Below are 19,241 nucleotides of genomic sequence, written 5' to 3'. Positions count from 1 at the left end.
ACAAACTACAGTTCCTGGGATTCTTAATTATTTAAAGTGGTATAGTACTGCTTTAAATGTATAGTGCAATCTGTGATCTTGATCAAGAAAAGTACCAGACTCTTGATCCCAAGCCAAGAAATTATTAGTACAAGTCCCCAGTAGAAATTCTGAACCTTTTTCTTCATTTATAGCAGTTCATCCCCATTCTAGATCCCATATGACAAGCAAGTTCTGAAACACAGGAAATAAAAGTAAAAGTCAGATCATGCTGGGTATATGTCAACACTCAAAGGATAGACCCGGATGAGCTCTCAGAATTGTGGCCTGTATTTTTGAGGGACATGGATATGACAACTATGTGTGTATAATGTAATTGATTTTGTCATTTTTCTTCCATTTCCTCCCTTGTCTCTTCCCGTTCCCACCCTCAATAAATTCTCCAGATAAAAACAAAGACTGTGGCCCAATGTGTGGAGTTCTATTATACATACAAAAAGCAAGTGAAAATAGGCCGGAATGGGACATTAATCTTTGGGGATGTTGATGTAGCCAGTGAAAGAGCTATTAAAGATGAAGCTGAAGTTGATATCAAGGTAGTGTACCAAATGTTAACGTTAGCACTTAAAATATGTTGGCTATAACTGTAAAAGTCTGTGTACAATTGTATAGCAGACGATAAGACATGAACATAGAAATAGCCTTATTTCTTTTTTTTTAACAGTGGCATGACTGATTAATTGGAATGACTGGAAATTTAGAAATTACAAATAAGAAGCAACAAGACAAAACATTAGGATGGCTTTGCATAGAACAATTTAGCTTAGTTCAAATATAAGGAACAACATTAACAAATTTAATCTAATCTTCTACAAACTAAGGGTGAGGAGCAGGCTTTTCCAGTTTCACAATACTTCTGTTAGACTTCATGAGGAGGAGCTGTTGGAATGGTGCTGACTGGGCCCCATTGGACATGTACTGATGCTGTTTATGGTATTTTCCTGTCTTTGCACTGAAGTGGTTTAAAAAAAAATAAAATCTTAACTTCTATCCTCCTCCCTTTTTTATCCTTACGAAGAGTTCTCATAGGCTTACACGAACTCTTCCTCCCAGAACATATAATGAAGATTATGAAAACACTGAAGATGAGGAAGAAGAAGAGGAAGCGGACAATGGATTTGTGATAAAACAGGAAGTGATAGAAGCAGATGAGTTGCATGACAAAAACAGCACAATGCCTCTCAAACCTATACAGGCTCTACACACTGAGGACCAGGTAAGTGTTGAATGACTTGTGGTCTGCACTTTATGCTTACAAGAGTTTTGCCAAATGGCTGACTGACTATAGGAGAGTGGGAGTGCTTTTGGTTTTCCCTAATGTCACGAACTGCTTAAGTTGAGAGCTTTTTCTATGGTAGCTTTGTCACCTGCTGATGCTCTCAGTCAGATAAAGGTTTAGAAATGGAGATGTATAAGATCTTTTTCAATAGACATCCAGTTTTTTTAACAAGGAAACAAATATTCTTGAACTATGGTTGTGATCCTTCTGTGCATTTCCAAGGTATTGAGTTCTGCATACTTGTGATTGTGGTAAGTCAAGGTAACCATGCCCTTGTAAGTTTTGGAAGCTTCATCTTGTGCCTTCCTCCTAATCCTATCCCTATATGTATTGTCAGTACTCTGATATTTATCTGCTACATCTTGTATTTTTTGTTTATACCTCCCTTCCTCCATTGTGCTCATAGCAGGGTGTCTTTAGTTTAAAAAAATATTGTGATGGATGTATAGGAGGAGATAGTCTCTGATTTGGGTTCAACATCTTTAAAATTTCATAGGTCAAAATTAGCTTCTTGGCACAAGACACTGATGCAAGAGCCAGTACAGATGTCAGCATGCTGATGTGGCGTGGTTCTGGCAGGTCTTCAAAAACCACACCAGATCAGGCTTCAGCTTTCTGCAAGGGAAACGCTATCTAGAGTAGATGTCTAGCCTTGGTTGCAAAGACATGCATTCCTGAGATTTTTCATTCCAGTGAAAAAGTGAGGAGAACAACTACTCTTATGTTGGGACATTAAGCCAACATTTTTAAAGAACAAGTATTCCTACCTTGTGACATGATTATTATAACATATGGACCCCTCCCGACATTTTTTTGTCGGTGCATTCTGCAATAAGCCATTGATGCAATGGTAGTACATTAGTGGTGGGTTTATACAGGACCCTCCACACATCATTCTCCTTTTCTATTTGTTCTGCAGTGCTTCCCTAATGTTACTGCATTATTGCTGTCTAGAGAAGTACTCTTGTGCTATAACAACCAAATGAGGATAAAGAAACACCACCACCTGGGGCAGTATTCAGCTAATGCATCCTGTTAGCACAACGATTTCCTCTTGCACAATGGGACTTTCTCCCCCTCCCCTCGCACTCTCCCCAAATCTGCTCCAGAGGGTTGGAGGAACCCCTAGAACAGATCTAGAGGACACACGAGTGGAGGAGAGGGGGAGAAAATTCCACTGTGCAAACAGAAATCCTTGCACTGATGGGATGTTTGCATAGCACTATGTTGGATACGACCCCAGAAACATCTTTGATATTAAAAATTAAAGGATTTTATCAGGAAACCATGGGACATACACCTGTTGCAAACAAAGCAATATGACTGCCTTGAAACTTTTACGGGTGCAAACAGTATTGAAAGTGGGATCATGTGTAACTACTCTGAAAACATGAGCACAAATCATCATGATTGCTAAAAAAAGGGATATCTGGAGGGATCCTGTATTACAAAATGCTTCCCTGTGGCATTTGAAACTTTTCATGTTGTCATTTGTTTAAAAAAAACCAAACAGTTAATGTGTGTTAACTTCATAAGTACATATTAATTTTCATGCTTTCATCACTAGATTTTTTCCCATGTATATTTTGCCATTAGATTTTGTTGGTAAACCAACTTCTCTGGCCATTGCCAAGCATCCATCCCCTAAATATTCTTATAGTTCCATCTTGGAATAATTGTTTCTTGCTCTGAAGGTTGGTAGTCTGCTCACAGAAAAAAGGCAGGAGCCTGCTGTTCCAAGAGTGGCAGAAGCCAGAGGCAGAACTTCGCGGAGAACAAAGGAAATGCCCATTAAATACCGAAAGACTTCTCCGCCTGCCCAGAAGAGAAAAAGAAAGCCCAAGCCCAAGCAAGATACCACCAACAAAGCCCAGAACCAAGAGGAGGAATTTCCATGCAAAAAATGTGGCAGGTAAGAGTGGGCAAATGAGGGTTCTGTTATATTGTTTTGTACAAGAGGAAGTGAAGAATGAAGAATTGAGGACATGGTTGCCTTTTATTATTATTATTACGTAACCACTGTTTTAACAGCTCAGATAATAATAATCTTCTAGTTGTTTTTGTTCCATTTTAACTTCTGAAATAAAATAACATCATTTTCTTGTATGTATTTCCTGTTGTTGCAGATAGATACTCCTTAGTGTTCACGAGTATTGCCAAAATGCCATGCTCCATCCCAGGAGCTGTCTCATTTTGCTGATTTGAATGGTGTGATTCCTGCAGAGATGGGAAAATGCTTCAGGGACATTTTAGAGGAGTGGTTCAGTAGAAACCTAGATCATTATTTCTTTTCTGTAGCAACTGACACCAGTTCAGGACTGAACATGTAGGCTTCTATTGGAGGTAGACTAAGACAGAGAATGTTTGTTGCCTGCAGGGACCATTATGTTAGAAAGTTGTCTGCTCTGTAAGGTTTGCATAAACCCAGTGAACAGTGAGCCTTAGCTGGTATTTCAAATGATGAAATGAAGACAATGGAGTCTCTGTTCATTGCATTCACGATTTGGGAAGGCAGTAGCACTTAGCTGGCTAAAACAGAACACTCTCCTGATCCGACCCTCAAGATTATTGGCTGGTAGTCAGTTCTGTTTTCCTACAATTTTCACAGATTGAAAAGAGGCACATGCTCACTAGCATTCCAAGTTCTTTCATAGTTGTTTTCCCTAAGAACTGTAAACGTCATCTTGAGGGTCAACTGACTGTACATTAGTGATAGGGAGTCTGAGGTCTTCCCAATGTTGTTGGTTGGAGTCTTAACTCCCATCATCCCTGACTATTGGTCATGTTGTCTGGGGCTGATGGAGTCCACGACATCTGGAGAGCCATGGGTTCCCCAACTGTGACGTAGCTGGAGGGTGTTCATGATACTTGGATTTTCAAAAAGGTTTGCAAAAGGCTGCTAAGAAAATAAGTATTAGTAAATGACTAAAAAACCAGGAATGGATGAAGAGAAACCAACTGTAAAAAGAGTCATCAGTAATTTGAGATCAAATTATAAGACCTGGAGGCATTGAGGATCAATGCACAGATGATTTCTATCTCTGTTGAATAGACTCTAAAGAAATCAAAGGAATATTTGAAGGGTATGATTGGGACTGTAATGGGTTTTTACTTTTTGTTGCTTTTAAACTTCCAGGCATGCTTGCATAGGAAAAAACCTCTTAGGGCTCATCTACATAGGAGCATTTCTTCGTAGCAAATACACTGCACATACCTTCATTACAGATTGGCACCGTCCACAGTTCCTGCTCAATGTTAGCTGCCAATTGTTTTTTCCCATTCACACAAATAGGTGTTCCTTTGGGAAGGATTAGTCTCGCTGCTTCCTTGTGGCCCCACCCTCTAATTATACATTTCCACTCTCTCTGGTTGCTAGGTGACCAAGCATGCTCAGTCTGTTCTACCAGCTGCAGTAGGTTCCTTGAAAAAAAAAAAGGAAGTGCAGATACCTGTGTTTTCTCTGCCTATGGTCGGTAGGATACAGCTGAAATACAAATCTTTGAGCATTGTTAGCTTTTGCAGACAAGTTAGGGGAAAAAGAAAATAAAGGCATAATTTGCAGCAACGTAAAAAAGGCCAGCAGAATTGAGGAGAGCAGCCAGAAGTTGCTTGTCAGCCCACAGGAAACAAAATGAAAGAAGATAGTGGACATGGAGTGGAGAATGATTGACCCACCAAAGAGCATCAGAGCAAAGCGTCTGCAACCACTAGAGAAATGGAGTTGAGACTTTTTTCTCCCCTTTTTGTATTCTCAGCAGACTGGGTTAATATGGATTTATAGGGGGAAAACTGTGTGATAGCTTCTGTGCTGGTAATGTCATGTGAACCATACAAATTTAAAGGAAATGTGAGTACCACCAAACATACAGTAAACCACCGTATAGATGAGCCCTTAGTTCAAGCCTTTGCTAGCAAAAACTTAAAAAAAAAAAAAAACTGTTCCCATCAAGTTAAGGATCACTTGGATACTCCAAAATAAATATGAACCATGGGGACGACCTTTGTTAAGGCCTGACTCCCTCTCTGTCCTAGCCAGGTTCTGGTTTCCCTTTGCTATTCCAGGCATGAGACCCTTTTCCAGAAAGCACGAAACCACAGAATCTAGGCAATCCTTGAGAGCAATTTGATGTTATTAAAAAGAGCTCTTATTAAATGCCATACTTTGCTATAGAGTAGAAGCAGAAAGTTATAACTTTTTAAAAAATAGCAAATTAAAAGATTACTTAGGTAGATCCCTTTCTGCACTGCTTAGACCAAGGTACAACTACTATACAGGGCTCGGTTCTGCATGGAGTCCATTTCATAAGTCCTAAGATAGCACTGATGCTTGGTCCCTGCACTCTCCCTGGAACAGCCTACCTATCTCCTGTCGTGATGAATTCATTGGGTAGAAGTCAGCCCAGAAAGAGAGGAGAGCTGCCACTTCTGCTTTTTTTCTAAATGTGAAATGTCCCACCTTGATTTCAAGATCATGCCGCTATACTTCAAGGGCCTATTAAAGCTCGGCCAATCATGAATGACAACATACACTGATGCTCAGGTTACAACATTTATTAATATTTAAATTAAGAATTCCAGAAGGGCTAGTCAGACTAGACTGGCTAAGATCTAAAGTTCAATGTACTGGGCATGCCCAGTGGTGCTTTTTCAGATGCCTATGCCATAGCATAAACTCCTTTTGAAACTTCTTTAGGTTTTAGAGCAGATCAATCATTGGGCATTGGGAGCTGAAGGAGTCTGGTGTGCAAATAAATAAATAATGCAAGCCCAAATCTCTCTTGGACACACAGAACTAGATGCATGGTGGTTTGCATCCAGGCCAAAATACACACATACACTTCTTTCCTAGGTGGACCTGGACCGGGAAAGGCCCTGTTCAACAGACAGGATTAAACAAAAAGAATACAACATATACATATAGCCAGTAAGACTGGCTTATATTTTGCTTGCTCTCAGAGTGAAGTTTGTGCTTTGTAAACTGTCATTGGCATGTCAGTCGGGCCAGGATAATCGCAGGGACAATTTGGTGTGTTATTATGGACTATAATATACCTTGTTTGATCTGCTTATTGTATTGCTATTGTGTTCAAAGGAAACACTTCAATATGTGAATGTTCAACTGGTTACAACATTAATAATTTTTGCTAGTATTAAGATTGCCTACAGATCTATTCACCTGGAAACACAAAGAATGAAAGCTTGATTACAAAGAGTTTGGAAAGTTCTGGATCTAGTTTATTTGACACAATAGCCCAGTTCACACATCACATTAAGTCATTGTTAAAAACAAACAATGGTTTATTGTGAATGAGCAATGTTCACAACAAGTTGGTGCATGCAGTTCATGCTACCAGAAAACAAGACAGGGTCTTGCTTGTTGTGACACCCAATCCCAGGCTTATGATTTGTTTCCCCCTAACAAACCATGAGCAGTAAGCCAAGAACAAACTTTGGTTGCCAAAGGATTTCATGGAAGAAAAACAAACAAACTACTGTACAAGCCTGGATATGGATGTAATGACAAGCTTGTTTTCCGGCAGCACAGCAAGAGCAGGGGAGGGGTGTAACAAGAAAGTATCAGCAGCGTGCATGAGTGCACTATGCTTTCACATAAAACCATAGCTTGGTTTTAAGTATAGCTCTATAAGAAGTGATCCAGGCCAATGGCTGTTGACATAGCAATAGTCAATGGTTTATCATTGCATGAATAAACCGAGGTAAACCTTGGGTTTAGGCATTCCCTCCTTTATTCTCCAGTGTTGCTGCGAGGAAGAAATTGGAAGCTTGTTTTTGTTTTTTACTAACTGCAATTTAGCACTGTAACTCAGGCAAACCACAGTTAATCTTAATTGTGGTTTACTGAAGCAAGCCATCTTCATACTAGGGTTGCCAGATCTCCATTTTTCGGCCTGAGACTCTGGTTTTTGGGGGTCCCGTCCGGCTCTCCGGCTGACCCACCTTAATCTCCAGACTCTCAGCTTCAATTAAAAAAAAAATTAAGTTTCTAGGTGGTCTGGTTCCCGAGATATACACCAACACATCAGCCGCCCCCTGCAACTGTTAAATCTGTTTAACGGATCTGTTATAGCAGCTCCTAGCAGAGCTTGGAAAAGTTACTTTGGGGCTGATGAGAGTTGTAGTTAAAAAAAAAAAACTTTCCCAAGCTCTGGCTCTAACACTGCCCTTTCAGGATTGCAGCCAATAAGTGAAGCCAGGGTTGTGATTTGTTGACCCAGGCAGTGCCTAGACTTCACTGCAAGGTCAGAAAATGGTGGTTTTGAGATTTTCAATTTGTTTGAGTAAGTAAGAATATGGCTTAAAGTTTTTTTTCTCTTGTGTGCAAGTGTCGGACCCTGGGCTGTTGGAGAGGGCAGTGCTTTGAAAACCTTGGCAATATGAAAGTATTTAATCCAATATTTGCTTTTCTGGGAGTAAAGCAATGCTAATCCCATGTACCTGGAGTAAACCCCATTGAATTCATTAGGACTGACTTTTGAGTAGACATGGTGTCGGGATTTCAGATCGGGATCCTGAAGATGCTCTAAGAAAAAGTGGGGAGGGGGATTTGGGATTCCAGGAGTTGCAGATGGGGAGTGAGGAGGAAGGGGACGAGCGAGAGATGCAGACAGTTAGGGACCTTGGAATTCCAACGGACGAAGACTCATCCCTGTCAGTTCACGCCTCCTTTCGCGCCGCAGGGAGGGGGATGGGAGGAGGAGACGGTAGAAAGAGGATTCCTAACTCCCCCTCAACTCAGCAGTCCTGGGAAGAAGCCGGCGCCCGGCTCTACATTCTCCGCCCCCCCCTGGGCTGGATAGGGAAGTCAGCACTTTGGAAGGGGAGGGACCCAAGGATCCCCCATCTCCTCGAGCCCGAAGAAGGCAGAGGAGGGATGAGCAGAAAAGGGGGGAAGGAGGGGGATCTCTCAGGAGAAGCGCAAGGTTACGCGCCCGCCTCCCTCCTTCATAAGTGTCGCAGAGGCGGGAAAACTTTGCTCTGTCAACTTTCTTTCAACGCTGCAGGATTAGGTAGTTAGGGATACTAGTGATGTAGAATAGGGGTTTGCATGAAGCGCAGTAAATATAACGTTGAGATCTCCTTAATAAAGAAAGAATTGCTTACAACATCGAGTCTGGTCATTGAGTCTCAGCCTGGGCGCGACACATGGTTAGGATTGTGCTGTAAATTAATGGGACTTTTGAGTAAACATAACAAAGAATTGTGTTTGTGTTGTAAATCTTTCCCTTCCCCTCCAATCCTATTTTTAAAGCAATTAGGCAGGGTTTAGGTATCACATTTTTTATTATGTAGGAAACTAATACTGATTTTTAAAAAAATGTTCTGCAATGACCAACTGGTTTGACAATAAACTATTATATGGGGTGTATATTTACGTGTGTGTGTGTGTGTGTGTGTGTGGAGTCTTTCCAACAACCCTGTGAGGTAGGGTTGGTGATTGGAAAACAAGGCAGCTCACAATAAGAAATAAATCCCTTTAAAAACCAATAACGATAAAACAAGTATAAACAGTTGCAAAACAGCTTAAAGTGGCATGATTCTGAATTTTGGGTTGGGTGAATGAAGTTTATTTATTTTTATTTATTATTTGATTTATATCCTGCCCTTCCTCTCAGTAGGAGCCCAGGGTGGCAAACAAAAGCACTAAAAACACTTTAAATATCATAAAAACAGACTTTAAAATATATTAACACAAAACATCTTTAAAAAACATTTTTAAAAGCTGTGATTCCAAATTTTATTTATGTATTTTACTTATAACAGTTATATACTGCTTTATTGTAAAAAATCTCAAAGCGGTTTACAGAAAGAATTAAAACAATCAAATTATTGGCAAAAACAGTTAAAGACATGTATTGAAAAATATTCAAATTAATAAAACCAACAATGAGTTAAAAACAGATTTAAAAACACAATAGCTTCTACATGCCTGGATAGGCTTGCCTAAACAAAAATAATTTTAGCAGGTGCTGAAAAGAGGCGTCTGCCTAATGTCAATAGGCAAGGAGTTCCAAAGCGTAGGTGCTGCCACTTTGTTGTTATATGCCTTCAAGTCAATTTTGACTTATGGTGACCCTATGAATCGGTGACCTCCAATAGCATGTGTCATGAACCACCCTGTTCAGATCTTGTAAGTTCAGGTCTGTGGCTTCCTTTATGGAATCAATCCATCTCTTGTTTGGTCTTCCTCGTTTGCTACTCCCTTCTGGTTTTCTGTATTGTCTTTTCTAGTGAATCATGTCTTATTATGTGTCCAAAATATGGTATGTGTCCAAAGTCAGAGGAAGGCAATGGTAAACCACCTCTGAATACCTCTTACCACGAAAACCCTATGGACAGAGTATCCAAAATGCTGCCACTTTACAAGACTGATTTCTTACAAGAGCAGAACAAGTACTATGTGGGACCCATAACATGGAAAGCACAGCTTGAACTTGGCCTGGCAGCAAATCAGCAACCAATGCAGATTTCAGAGCAGAAGTATTATGTGCTGATAGGATCTCACTCATGTCAGCAATCATGCCGCAGCATTCTGCATTAACTGACTGGCTGCAAGGATTTTTTTAGTTTTGGTTTTTGGTTATGAATCCTGACTGGTTGTGGGATGCTAAGTTCTCTGGCTTGCTCATAGGAATCTTCTTGTGTTTGGTATGGTATTGCATTTAGGAAAGCATCACTGTATTTTGTTTTTCATTTTTTGTTTGCATTTCATTTACCTTCAACCTCACTCCCTTCAATCCATAGAAGCAACAGCAGTGGTTGCATGTGCTCAGCTCAACCCCCTAAAACCCATTGATGATGCACCTTGTCGGTTGCATGGCAGTTTGTTTCTTGCCCAAATAGTGGTAAAAGAGAATTCACATATTTGAAAGTGTGGTTGCAGTAGTTGTTCCAAAGCTGCTGCCTGTGAAGGTAGACCAAACCATGTGTGTTTTCTCTCTGTCAATTATTACTCGCTGGAATTGGGTTGGCTGTCAAAGTGAGTTTATAGCAGCCCACAGGGTAGACAGAAAGAGTAGAGAATCTTCTGACTCTTACTCATTTCTCAGACCTCTTTCTGAAGTGAAGGGTCAAATCTGTAAAGAAGTTTGGCGCAGTCACATTAAAAGATAAGGGCAGGGCATTCCAGGCAGGGGGTTGCCAACCCTGCTTGGATATGGATGTCTTTGCAGAGGATCCCTAGTCAAGGTTTACCAACAGCACAATCCAAACTATATCTACTCAGAAGTAAGTCCTGTTGAGTTCTATGGGGCTTAGTCTCTTAGTAAGTGAGTTTAGAATTGCAGCCTTCAGGGGCATCCATCTTTACTCCTGAATGCTCCCATCTAACATCTCCACAACACTAGGCTCCTTTCTTCCTACAGTGGTCCTCTGGTGACTGGCCTGGCCTGAAGGCACTTAAACCCTTCTTGCCGAAAGCAAGTAGGCTAGATTAAATGTTCCCTACCCAGGCTCCATCTTTCAGCTAAGATTTCTAGCTTAATTTCCAATCAGATATTTTTAAAATTGTATGCTCCAAGCAACTGTGAATGATGCTTAATGTATCATGCTTAATGACATCACTCGGGCCCGCCCCCATGACATCACTCGGGCCCACCCGTAAAATCTCAGGTTTTGGGAAGCTTCTGATCTCCTTGTGGTCATGCTGGAAGAGGTGAAGAGAGATTGTGCATGCTTGAGGCTTGCCTGGACTTGTTCCTATAATAGTTATAATTGCATCTGAATGAATTATGTAAGAATTAGAGCAGGACAGCAAGTGACATTTTCAGATAGGTAACTTTTCAACTTTTGGGGATATTAATTTTGAGCAAAGCCTCAAGGGAAACTGTGAATATGAAATATGCAAAAATGTCAGTTGGGAACTGTGCATCCTGTTCAGGGTTTGTTTTAGTTCATAAAATGAGCCTTTTTCTCTTTCAAGACTTCATATAAGATATGTTGACAATGGCTACTAGCATAACAGCTAAGACTGGAAGCTACCAGGTTCATTGATCATCAGATGCCAGGAAGAAATGGGAAAACCATCTCCATCATGCCTTGTTTGATGGGCCTTTTAAGTGCATCTGACCAGCCCCTGCCAGAGGCAAAATGCTGGTTTGGATTCACTATTAATCTGATCCAGCAAGGCAGTGGAGCCAGGTCCACAGTTGCTAGTACTACCTTTTTAACATCTCTTATGCCTCAGATTAAATTAGTACATTGGCTATATAAAAATGCATAGCTAAAGACAATCATAAGTGCTGGGAAATGGGAGTCTGTGCTACAGGGACAAGGTGCTTTGCTACAGATACTGCAGCTGAAGATTCAATTTTTATCCAGGCCTTCTTACTCAGTATGTTATCCTGTCCAGTGGCCAACACTGAACATACATCAAGCATCAAGTGGGAGCAGAAAATGACCACAGTGCACTTTCCACTGGTGACCTTGCTTGGGGAAGTTAGCAGCTTCTTTTTACATTGGAGAGGCAGGTGAATCTCTCAAATTCAGAAGGAAAACAAAGGTGAGCTAGAGTAAGTAATTGCATTGTATGTGTCTGCAGGGTCTTCTACAAGGTGAAAAGCCGCAGCGCTCACATGAAAAGCCACGCTGAGCAAGAGAAAAAGGCAGCAGCTTTGAAGCAGCGAGAGAAGGAAGAGGCGGAGGCAGCAGAGGCAGCCGCAGCAGCTCGCAACCGGGCTCAGCGTGAGGAAAGCAGTGACAGTGGAAGCAGCAGCGGGAGCAGCAGCAGCAGCAGCAGCTCAGATGAAGACGGAGAGGTCTAGCAGAGGCTCAGAGGAGGCCGTACGGACCCTTTGGGCCTTGAGATGTATTTGCATCTGCACCTGTATTCTTCATCTGAACAGACTCCCAGCCCTCTGGCTTCCACTTCTTTACTTGCCTTGCTGACACAGACTGAGTTCAACTGGTAGATTTTAAAAGAGAGGGGATTTAAAATCTACTTTTTAAAGAACATCAAAATTTTATGAATCATTTTATTTATAAATGTTTCAGTACCTATCTGAACAAATTATCCTGGCGTGGAATCCAGTTTTCCTTTAATTCAAGCCACCCTTCCGTGGGCTCACCAGGAATCATGGCCAAAAGCCTTAGGCATGGCATCCACATCAGAGAGAGGGGTGGGGAGAAGAGAGAGAAACCTGCAAAGCATCCAAAATTGTTTCCATTTTGCTTTTTCTAACTTTTCTCTAGGAGTTCCTTGCAGTTTTGACACTCATTGAAAAACTTAGTTAGGGCTCCAACTAATACATGTTTTCTCTCCTCCATGGTCTGACTTTGTGTAAAGAGGGTAGATAATTCATAAATCCCAACTGCTGTGGTATATATGCTGAGAAGTGACAGATGCCTCTGGATTTTATCATGAAGCCGCCATGTTCTGTAACCCAAGTGAGTTGGATTTGGTGTTGGTTATTTTCCTTTTTGATCCTTTTCAGATGGTCCACAAAATAATAGCCACTCAAAAAAGATTCCAGTTATAAACATTGCATGTTTTCCTTTTTTAAACACCCATATGAGAATACTCAGGGTAACTTGACTGGTTTAAGAATATATATATATATTCATTCCTACATGCACTTGGACAACCCACACTACTGGCCTTAGCATTTACCAACTAAAGAAGAGCCTTAATTCACAGTGTTTACAATTAGCACTCCGTAGATCTAAGACATTAAAAAAATCAAGGATATCAAGCATACTGAGAAGGGGAAATCTAGATTTGCAGTGATAGTGCCCCAGGATTTCTCTGTGGGGAAAAAGTTAGTATTTAAATGGCATATATGCCACAATTAACTGCAGTGTTTGTAGTTGTCATCTTACGTTGTATAGAAAGGTATCTCCACATTCCTGCAGATGAGAGTACCAGTTTTCAACCTTGCAGTGGGAGAAGAAGCAGGGCAGAAGATGCATCTGTCTCAAAGAGAAGGTACCCTATCCCCTTCTCCTGCTGCAGAGTCAACAACTGGTAGAGACAGAGACAGAAAACTAAAACATTGCCATTAGTAGTGGTGTTGGTTTATTGCTCGTGTGTGTTAAAATGCTGCTCAAATGTACAGCAGCTAGTTAGGTAGAAGATTACGAATGTTCAAGGACTAGATCTGTAAATTATATCTAGGAAGATCTGGGATTCCATACTAAAATTCCTGAGTTCACAGATATAGGAACTCCTAATTATGCAAATACAATTGAATTTATTTGCACATTTCAGTTGTCACATTTGTGTTTTTACTTGTTCTTAAAAGAATGTTGACCTTAAATAAAAAATCAAGGGCTAGAACAGTGAAAGAGAAGACAGTATATCCCCATTAGTTGTTAGCAGATAGTAGCTACATATGTTTAGAGATGTTTACCATTCTAAAATCATGAAGGCTGTGAAAGCTCAGATGTTGAGAATTCTGTAAAATGCATTAACATTCTGCAGTGGAAGCTTTGAGTGTGTCACAATGGGATTGTGTCTCGGCAGTTTTCAGGATCTCCTGAAAACTGCTGAAACCACCAACTTCTAGAAGTGTACATAGATGTTATTGAAAAGGTTGGCTTTAAATCCCTGCTTCCCATCACCAGTGGCAGTGTGATCAACAAATGAAGATCGAAATATATCTTCCCTCTGAAGAAATGGGTTAATATGAATAAGCCATGACACGTTTACTTTGCTAGGTTGCTGTTGATACCACCAGCTACCGAATGCATTCAGCTGAGCTGCATGATCAACAGACTCTTACATGGTGCAGTTTTTTACTTGACTGTATTCAAAATATAGCCTCAGGATTGTATATTTCAATGCTGTCATCTATATTTTTTAAAAAACACATCTTCTAGACAGTGCAAATAATATTGGAAATGGATTATAGACTAGTTTTCTTTATGCTGGGATTTTAAAGTGAAGGAGAGTTTTATCCTTCACCTTTAGTCTGAAGTGATACAGTCCAAGTGCTGGCTGTATGATTCTGCTGATCATCAGCTTGGACTATGGTGGCCTATAGTTTGGTAGCCCAGCGCATGCTTTTGCAAGTCAAAGCTCCCAGGTTCAACCTCTGACATCTCCAGTTAAGACTTTGTGGTGGCAGCGCTAGGAAGGAACAGTCAGAGGATACAGTACTAAGCTAGATGGATTGATAAATCTTCAGTCCTTATAAGATGACTTAAAACATGTTCAGCTTCATAATGGAAAAACTCCCATGCTGCTAAAGAAAACAAGCATTTGTACCTTTTTTAGTTACAGAATAATGCAAATTCCGCTAGAACTCTTAAGTGAGTCCTTCCAGCACATCATAAAAGCAGTTTCCAACTCAAACTGATGGGCCAAGATTTGTGTGTGTTCTTTTTTGTACAGCTTCAGGCATGTGACACTTTTCCTCATTCCTCTCTTCCTATGTTTGTTTTTATTCCCTCTCCTTTCAGATTATAGATCTTTGCAATACATAATAGTAAGAAAGTATATTTTCCCCTTTTTAAATGTGGCACATTCTGGGGTGTGTGGCTTTTAATTGGATCTTTTTCTTTTGCAGATAGCCTGGACTTACTCCTGCCTAAAGGCTCAAAAAGTTTTGTTCAGATATTCACTAGAAAGCTGTGTAAAGATCAGGGTCTCTTCCCCCCCCCCCACTTTTAATACTCTGGGAAATAGGTCTAGAAAATGAATCCATGATATTATTGGTATAGAAAATAAAGTCTGCCTTAAAAGGGGGAGCTAAATTAAAACAATATTCTGTGTTGAAATAGAATATATTTTCTGAAATTGAAGAAAATGCCCGTGGACATTTTCTTGAAAGAAAAAAGGTGTGCATGTGGATCAGTTAACAAATATGTCCCAAATGCAGTTGGCACAATCCAGCACAGAGCACTTTAGGCTTCATTGTGACCCATTTTGTGGCTACAAAAAGGGGACTCCATAAATGGGACTTCTAAAATTTTAGTCATATTATATGAATAATAAAAAATGAATCAATTAAATTATCCCCATCAGTCAAAGGGGAAAAAAATTAAATGTTCTGCTGTTTGTTGTAACAAAATGGAAGCTAGTTTTATATGGGGGTAAATCCTGATTCATGTCTGTTTCAAGGGCATGGGACAAAATCCAGTAAAGTTAGCCATGACTAAATCAGATTTAAATAAATGGAAATTCATTGAAAGCTACATCCCATTTCATAGCTTTTGATTGGCCTTAGGTTATGGATACAATTGAACAAATCAGTATTGACTGTACTCCTTTAGGTAAAAGCAGAACTGAATTGCCTTTACCTCTTGTTCTCATCTTCTTTTCATGAGCATAGAGCAAACACATGGATGGGGGAGCATTATTATGCTTCCTGATGCTGACTTATGCATTTATTTCCCACAGTCCCTTGTGATAAGCATAATATGAAAACATTCTCTACATGTGTAGAAATGTATGTGGGAGATATACATGCAGTGGGAACCTTGGTGTGATAAGAGATCCACACATGCATATTATGAAACTCGGTGCATGAAACAGAGATGAGAATAGGGTTCCTGTATTCTAAAACACTGGCCTTCAAATGTTGGGTTACAGCCTAGCCTAAGGCTGGTCAAAACAACACTACCATCATACAAAATACATGATAAAAATTGACAAGTGTGTGTCACATCTAAAAAGGTAGAAGATTGCTGTTTTAGAATAAACTCAAATACTGGGTGGAAAATCGACAGTGGTATCTTAATTGCTGGATGCAGTGCTTGATTCTAAAATCATCAATGCCATCTTTAAATAATTGCAACTGTTCTTCACTTTGAAGACCACCTACTTTGATTTCTCTCCATTTTGCAGTCTGTATATAATAGACATTATTTTATAGCCAGTGGTCTCCATGTGGAGTTTCAGGTTATCTTAGAAACCAGAGATATCCTACTTCTGTGTATTAACCTAGTCAGTGAAAGTATTTTACAGTAAGGTCCTCATAAATGAGAAAATTCTTCAAAAAGTTTATAAAATCTAGTAGCCCACAACATTTGACCCGTTCACTTAGGCATCTTTGCTAATCATTTGTGGCACATTTAATGACCTGAAAAGGTGTAGGAACAAAGTCTCTTCTGATTTCCAAATACTTCCCTGGCTGGTTACCTGGCTGCTATTTTCATTCAGCCATTCACCAGCTTGCCTCTGGTATCTAAAAGCTTGGATTAGAATTCTTCTTATGCTAAATTTAGATTAATAGGCATGGTTACAAAATTGGCCTTTTTTCCTACTAAACATTGAATGATGGATGTGGCCTCTACTTTTGAGTTGTCATGGGTTTGTAGAAACAGGATCCCCACTCTGCCTTTCTGCTGGGTGTGTAATATTCAACATCCTATGACAGCATGTTTATGAAGACACTTTTTTGAGATTAGATGGAACTCTACTGTAGTTTCCCAATATATTGCAACCGAGCTGCATGCTGCAGTTTCACATTCAGCACAATATATAAAATCATTTGCAAGGTGGCTAGTGAAATTTTAAAAAGAATTGAACGCTACAGCACACATCTTAATTTCTGATTGCTGTCCATCGTTTTATTGAAAAAGCAACTGGACAAACAGATGAGCTAGCCAAATACTACTTGGCTTAACTGCATTTCTAGAACATCACTTTAGCTAATTAGCATTTTATTCATAATACCTAACAGCACATCGTATGCATGTGTTACTCAGAAATAAGTCCTATAAAGGACCAGATAAGCATGCAGGTGAGCGTGCCTAAGGCTGCAATTCTAAGCCCAGTACTAGGGAATAAGTCCTACTCAGGTCAGTGGCATTTAGTTCTTAGAAAACATGCTTAGGGGTGCATTGCACATCCAGTTAAGCATAAGATTGTTAAAGCTGCAAATGAATGTCCCTTCAAGTCAATGGGAAAGCCTTTTTTTTGCTGATTCCATAAGGATGCCTATTCTCGCCATGTTTCTTGCTATCTTTATGAAATGTTCATAACCAACCAATCAAATCTAACCAACTGCTTTTCAGAAAGTTATATGGTGGCTGTTTATCCTTATACTTCTTGGTTTGCTTCCATTTCTCCCCCTGCTAGCAAGAGATCTTGAGTGTACAACACTGTTGTAATCTAGTGTCTCACAGAGTATTATTCTTTAAGCGCTTTTTTGCTACTTATCAAAATTATTTGTTTCCCAAGGCTTTTCCCCATACAGTTCTTTCCTCTAGTGCAGGTTTACACAAATGGTCTTCTAGTGACCACTTTCATAGGAATTAATTCAATATTTTGGAGGAGATGGAAACAGCACAAATGCTTCTGCTTCCATTGTTTGTTTTTCTTCAAAATTGATCTGAAAACCATCCACTTGGGTTCAGCTGTCTGTTTAATCCCAAATATTTACCACTATATTGCAGAGCTGAAATTTTCCAGGCATTGTGACTGTGCAGCTTCCTTCATTTCAGTGGGGCTGCTCAGGATTCCTGCCCAAGCTGTGTTAAGATGAGTGGACTTTTTTAGGCTGGCTGGTCAGGCTGTCACCCTAATCTCCAGCTGCTTACATTTTCTCCTTTCTCCCTCTCTTCCCCCATCCATCCCCTTTCTGGAATATGTGGTTTATATCAACAGCTGAACCTATAAAAATGCCCAGCTGCTTATGTTCAGAAAGAGGTGAAGATATATTTTTGTAAAATATAATTGTGTGTGTGCTTTTTTAACACCACCTTTTCCTCTGTTTGCATCTTCCAAGTTTTATGGTGGTTCTCCAGAAGCTCAGATTTGGTACCAATTGGCTTTTCTTGAGTCGGTTTTAATTTGTAATGCTGGAGTTTGTGGTTTTTTTTGGTGTACAGAAATAGTCTGCCTCCTTGTAATTATTGTATAAATGCTTTTTATCAAAGTATAGAGCTTTTATTTTAACAAATATGCAGAAACTGCCTTTTGTGTATTTGCTGCACTTTTTGAACAGACTGTTACATATTAAAATATTGTACATACAAAAATATTATATACCTCTTATGTACAGATGTGATAGACCCGACAATTTATTTTTGTGCTTTTTTTTTTACAAAACATTAATACACTAAAGTCTTGCTGATGTGATTTAATGTCCTCATGTAACTTATTTACTTCTGAATGTTCCATTGTATTCTTTTTAAACCTTTTATTAAATAAGGTTTAAAAACAACTTTTGTAACAAGTTTTTTTAATTGAATATTCTGAGATAAGAGGGTGGTAAACTTTTTTCCTCCATCTACGATGGTGCTTTTTTTGTTTGACATAATTAAACATGATTGGTGTGCTGCAAAGAGTATGTGTTACTTTCCTGCTAACTGTTTTGATTCTGTTGCATTATTTTTGCCACATTCTGTTGTGATTTTCTTAATATCTTGTCCTTTCTCTCATGAGAGCCAAAGGCAGGTTACAATAAAAAACAAAAAACACAGCATTCAAATAAAAGTAGAACTATGATACTAAATAAAACATACACTAATCATTAACTTTATACTTTACAAATAGTGTCAGCATGCTTTTTTTTGAGGGGGGAAGATGTGACAGTACTCAAACCTTAATAAAAGCCCTGTGGGTGCCAGCACAAAATGGTTGCCATGAGCAGCAAAAAGCAAGGTGCCAGTAGTCCATATCGGTGAATACCATCACAAAAAAAGCTTGCTGAAACAAATAAGTCAAACATAAGACTAGGCCAGAGTGCTGTTCATATTACGGCCAACCAGATGCTTATGGGCAGCCCATCAGCATATATAATGCACTAGCACTTTGCTACTCAAGCTCCCCAGCAAGTAGTATTTAGAAGCATGCTGCTCCCAACAATGGAGGTAATACATTGTCATCAAGACTACTAGCCTGTCATAGCCTTATCCTCCATGAATTTGTTTAATCCTCTTTTAAAGCCATCCAGGTTGGTGGTCATCCCTGTCTCTTGTGGGAGCAAATTCCATAGTTTATGTGTTGTGTAAAGAAGTA

At 39.7% G+C, this 19,241-nt stretch overlaps 1 protein-coding gene across 3 annotated transcripts in view; it reads left to right on the top strand.

The window, feature by feature from the left end:
* MIDEAS (mitotic deacetylase associated SANT domain protein) overlaps positions 1-18,565 on the top strand; it is an 85,103-nt gene extending 66,538 nt beyond the window's left edge. For all 3 annotated transcript variants that reach the window (XM_061611263.1, XM_061611262.1, XM_061611264.1), the window contains 4 exons: positions 426-575; positions 1,058-1,255; positions 3,013-3,230; positions 11,877-18,565. In XM_061611263.1, the coding sequence (XP_061467247.1) occupies positions 426-575; positions 1,058-1,255; positions 3,013-3,230; positions 11,877-12,099 (789 nt within the window). In that variant the 3' untranslated portion in view covers positions 12,100-18,565. The remainder of the gene's footprint in view (positions 1-425; positions 576-1,057; positions 1,256-3,012; positions 3,231-11,876) is intronic.
* The last annotated feature ends 676 nt before the right edge of the window (positions 18,566-19,241 follow it).

Source organism: Rhineura floridana, chromosome 2 (genome assembly GCF_030035675.1).
Source record: "Rhineura floridana isolate rRhiFlo1 chromosome 2, rRhiFlo1.hap2, whole genome shotgun sequence".
Classification (NCBI taxonomy): domain Eukaryota; kingdom Metazoa; phylum Chordata; class Lepidosauria; order Squamata; family Rhineuridae; genus Rhineura; species Rhineura floridana.
Note: the sequence above shows the minus strand (reverse complement) of the source record. Positions and strands in the feature narration are given on the sequence as shown.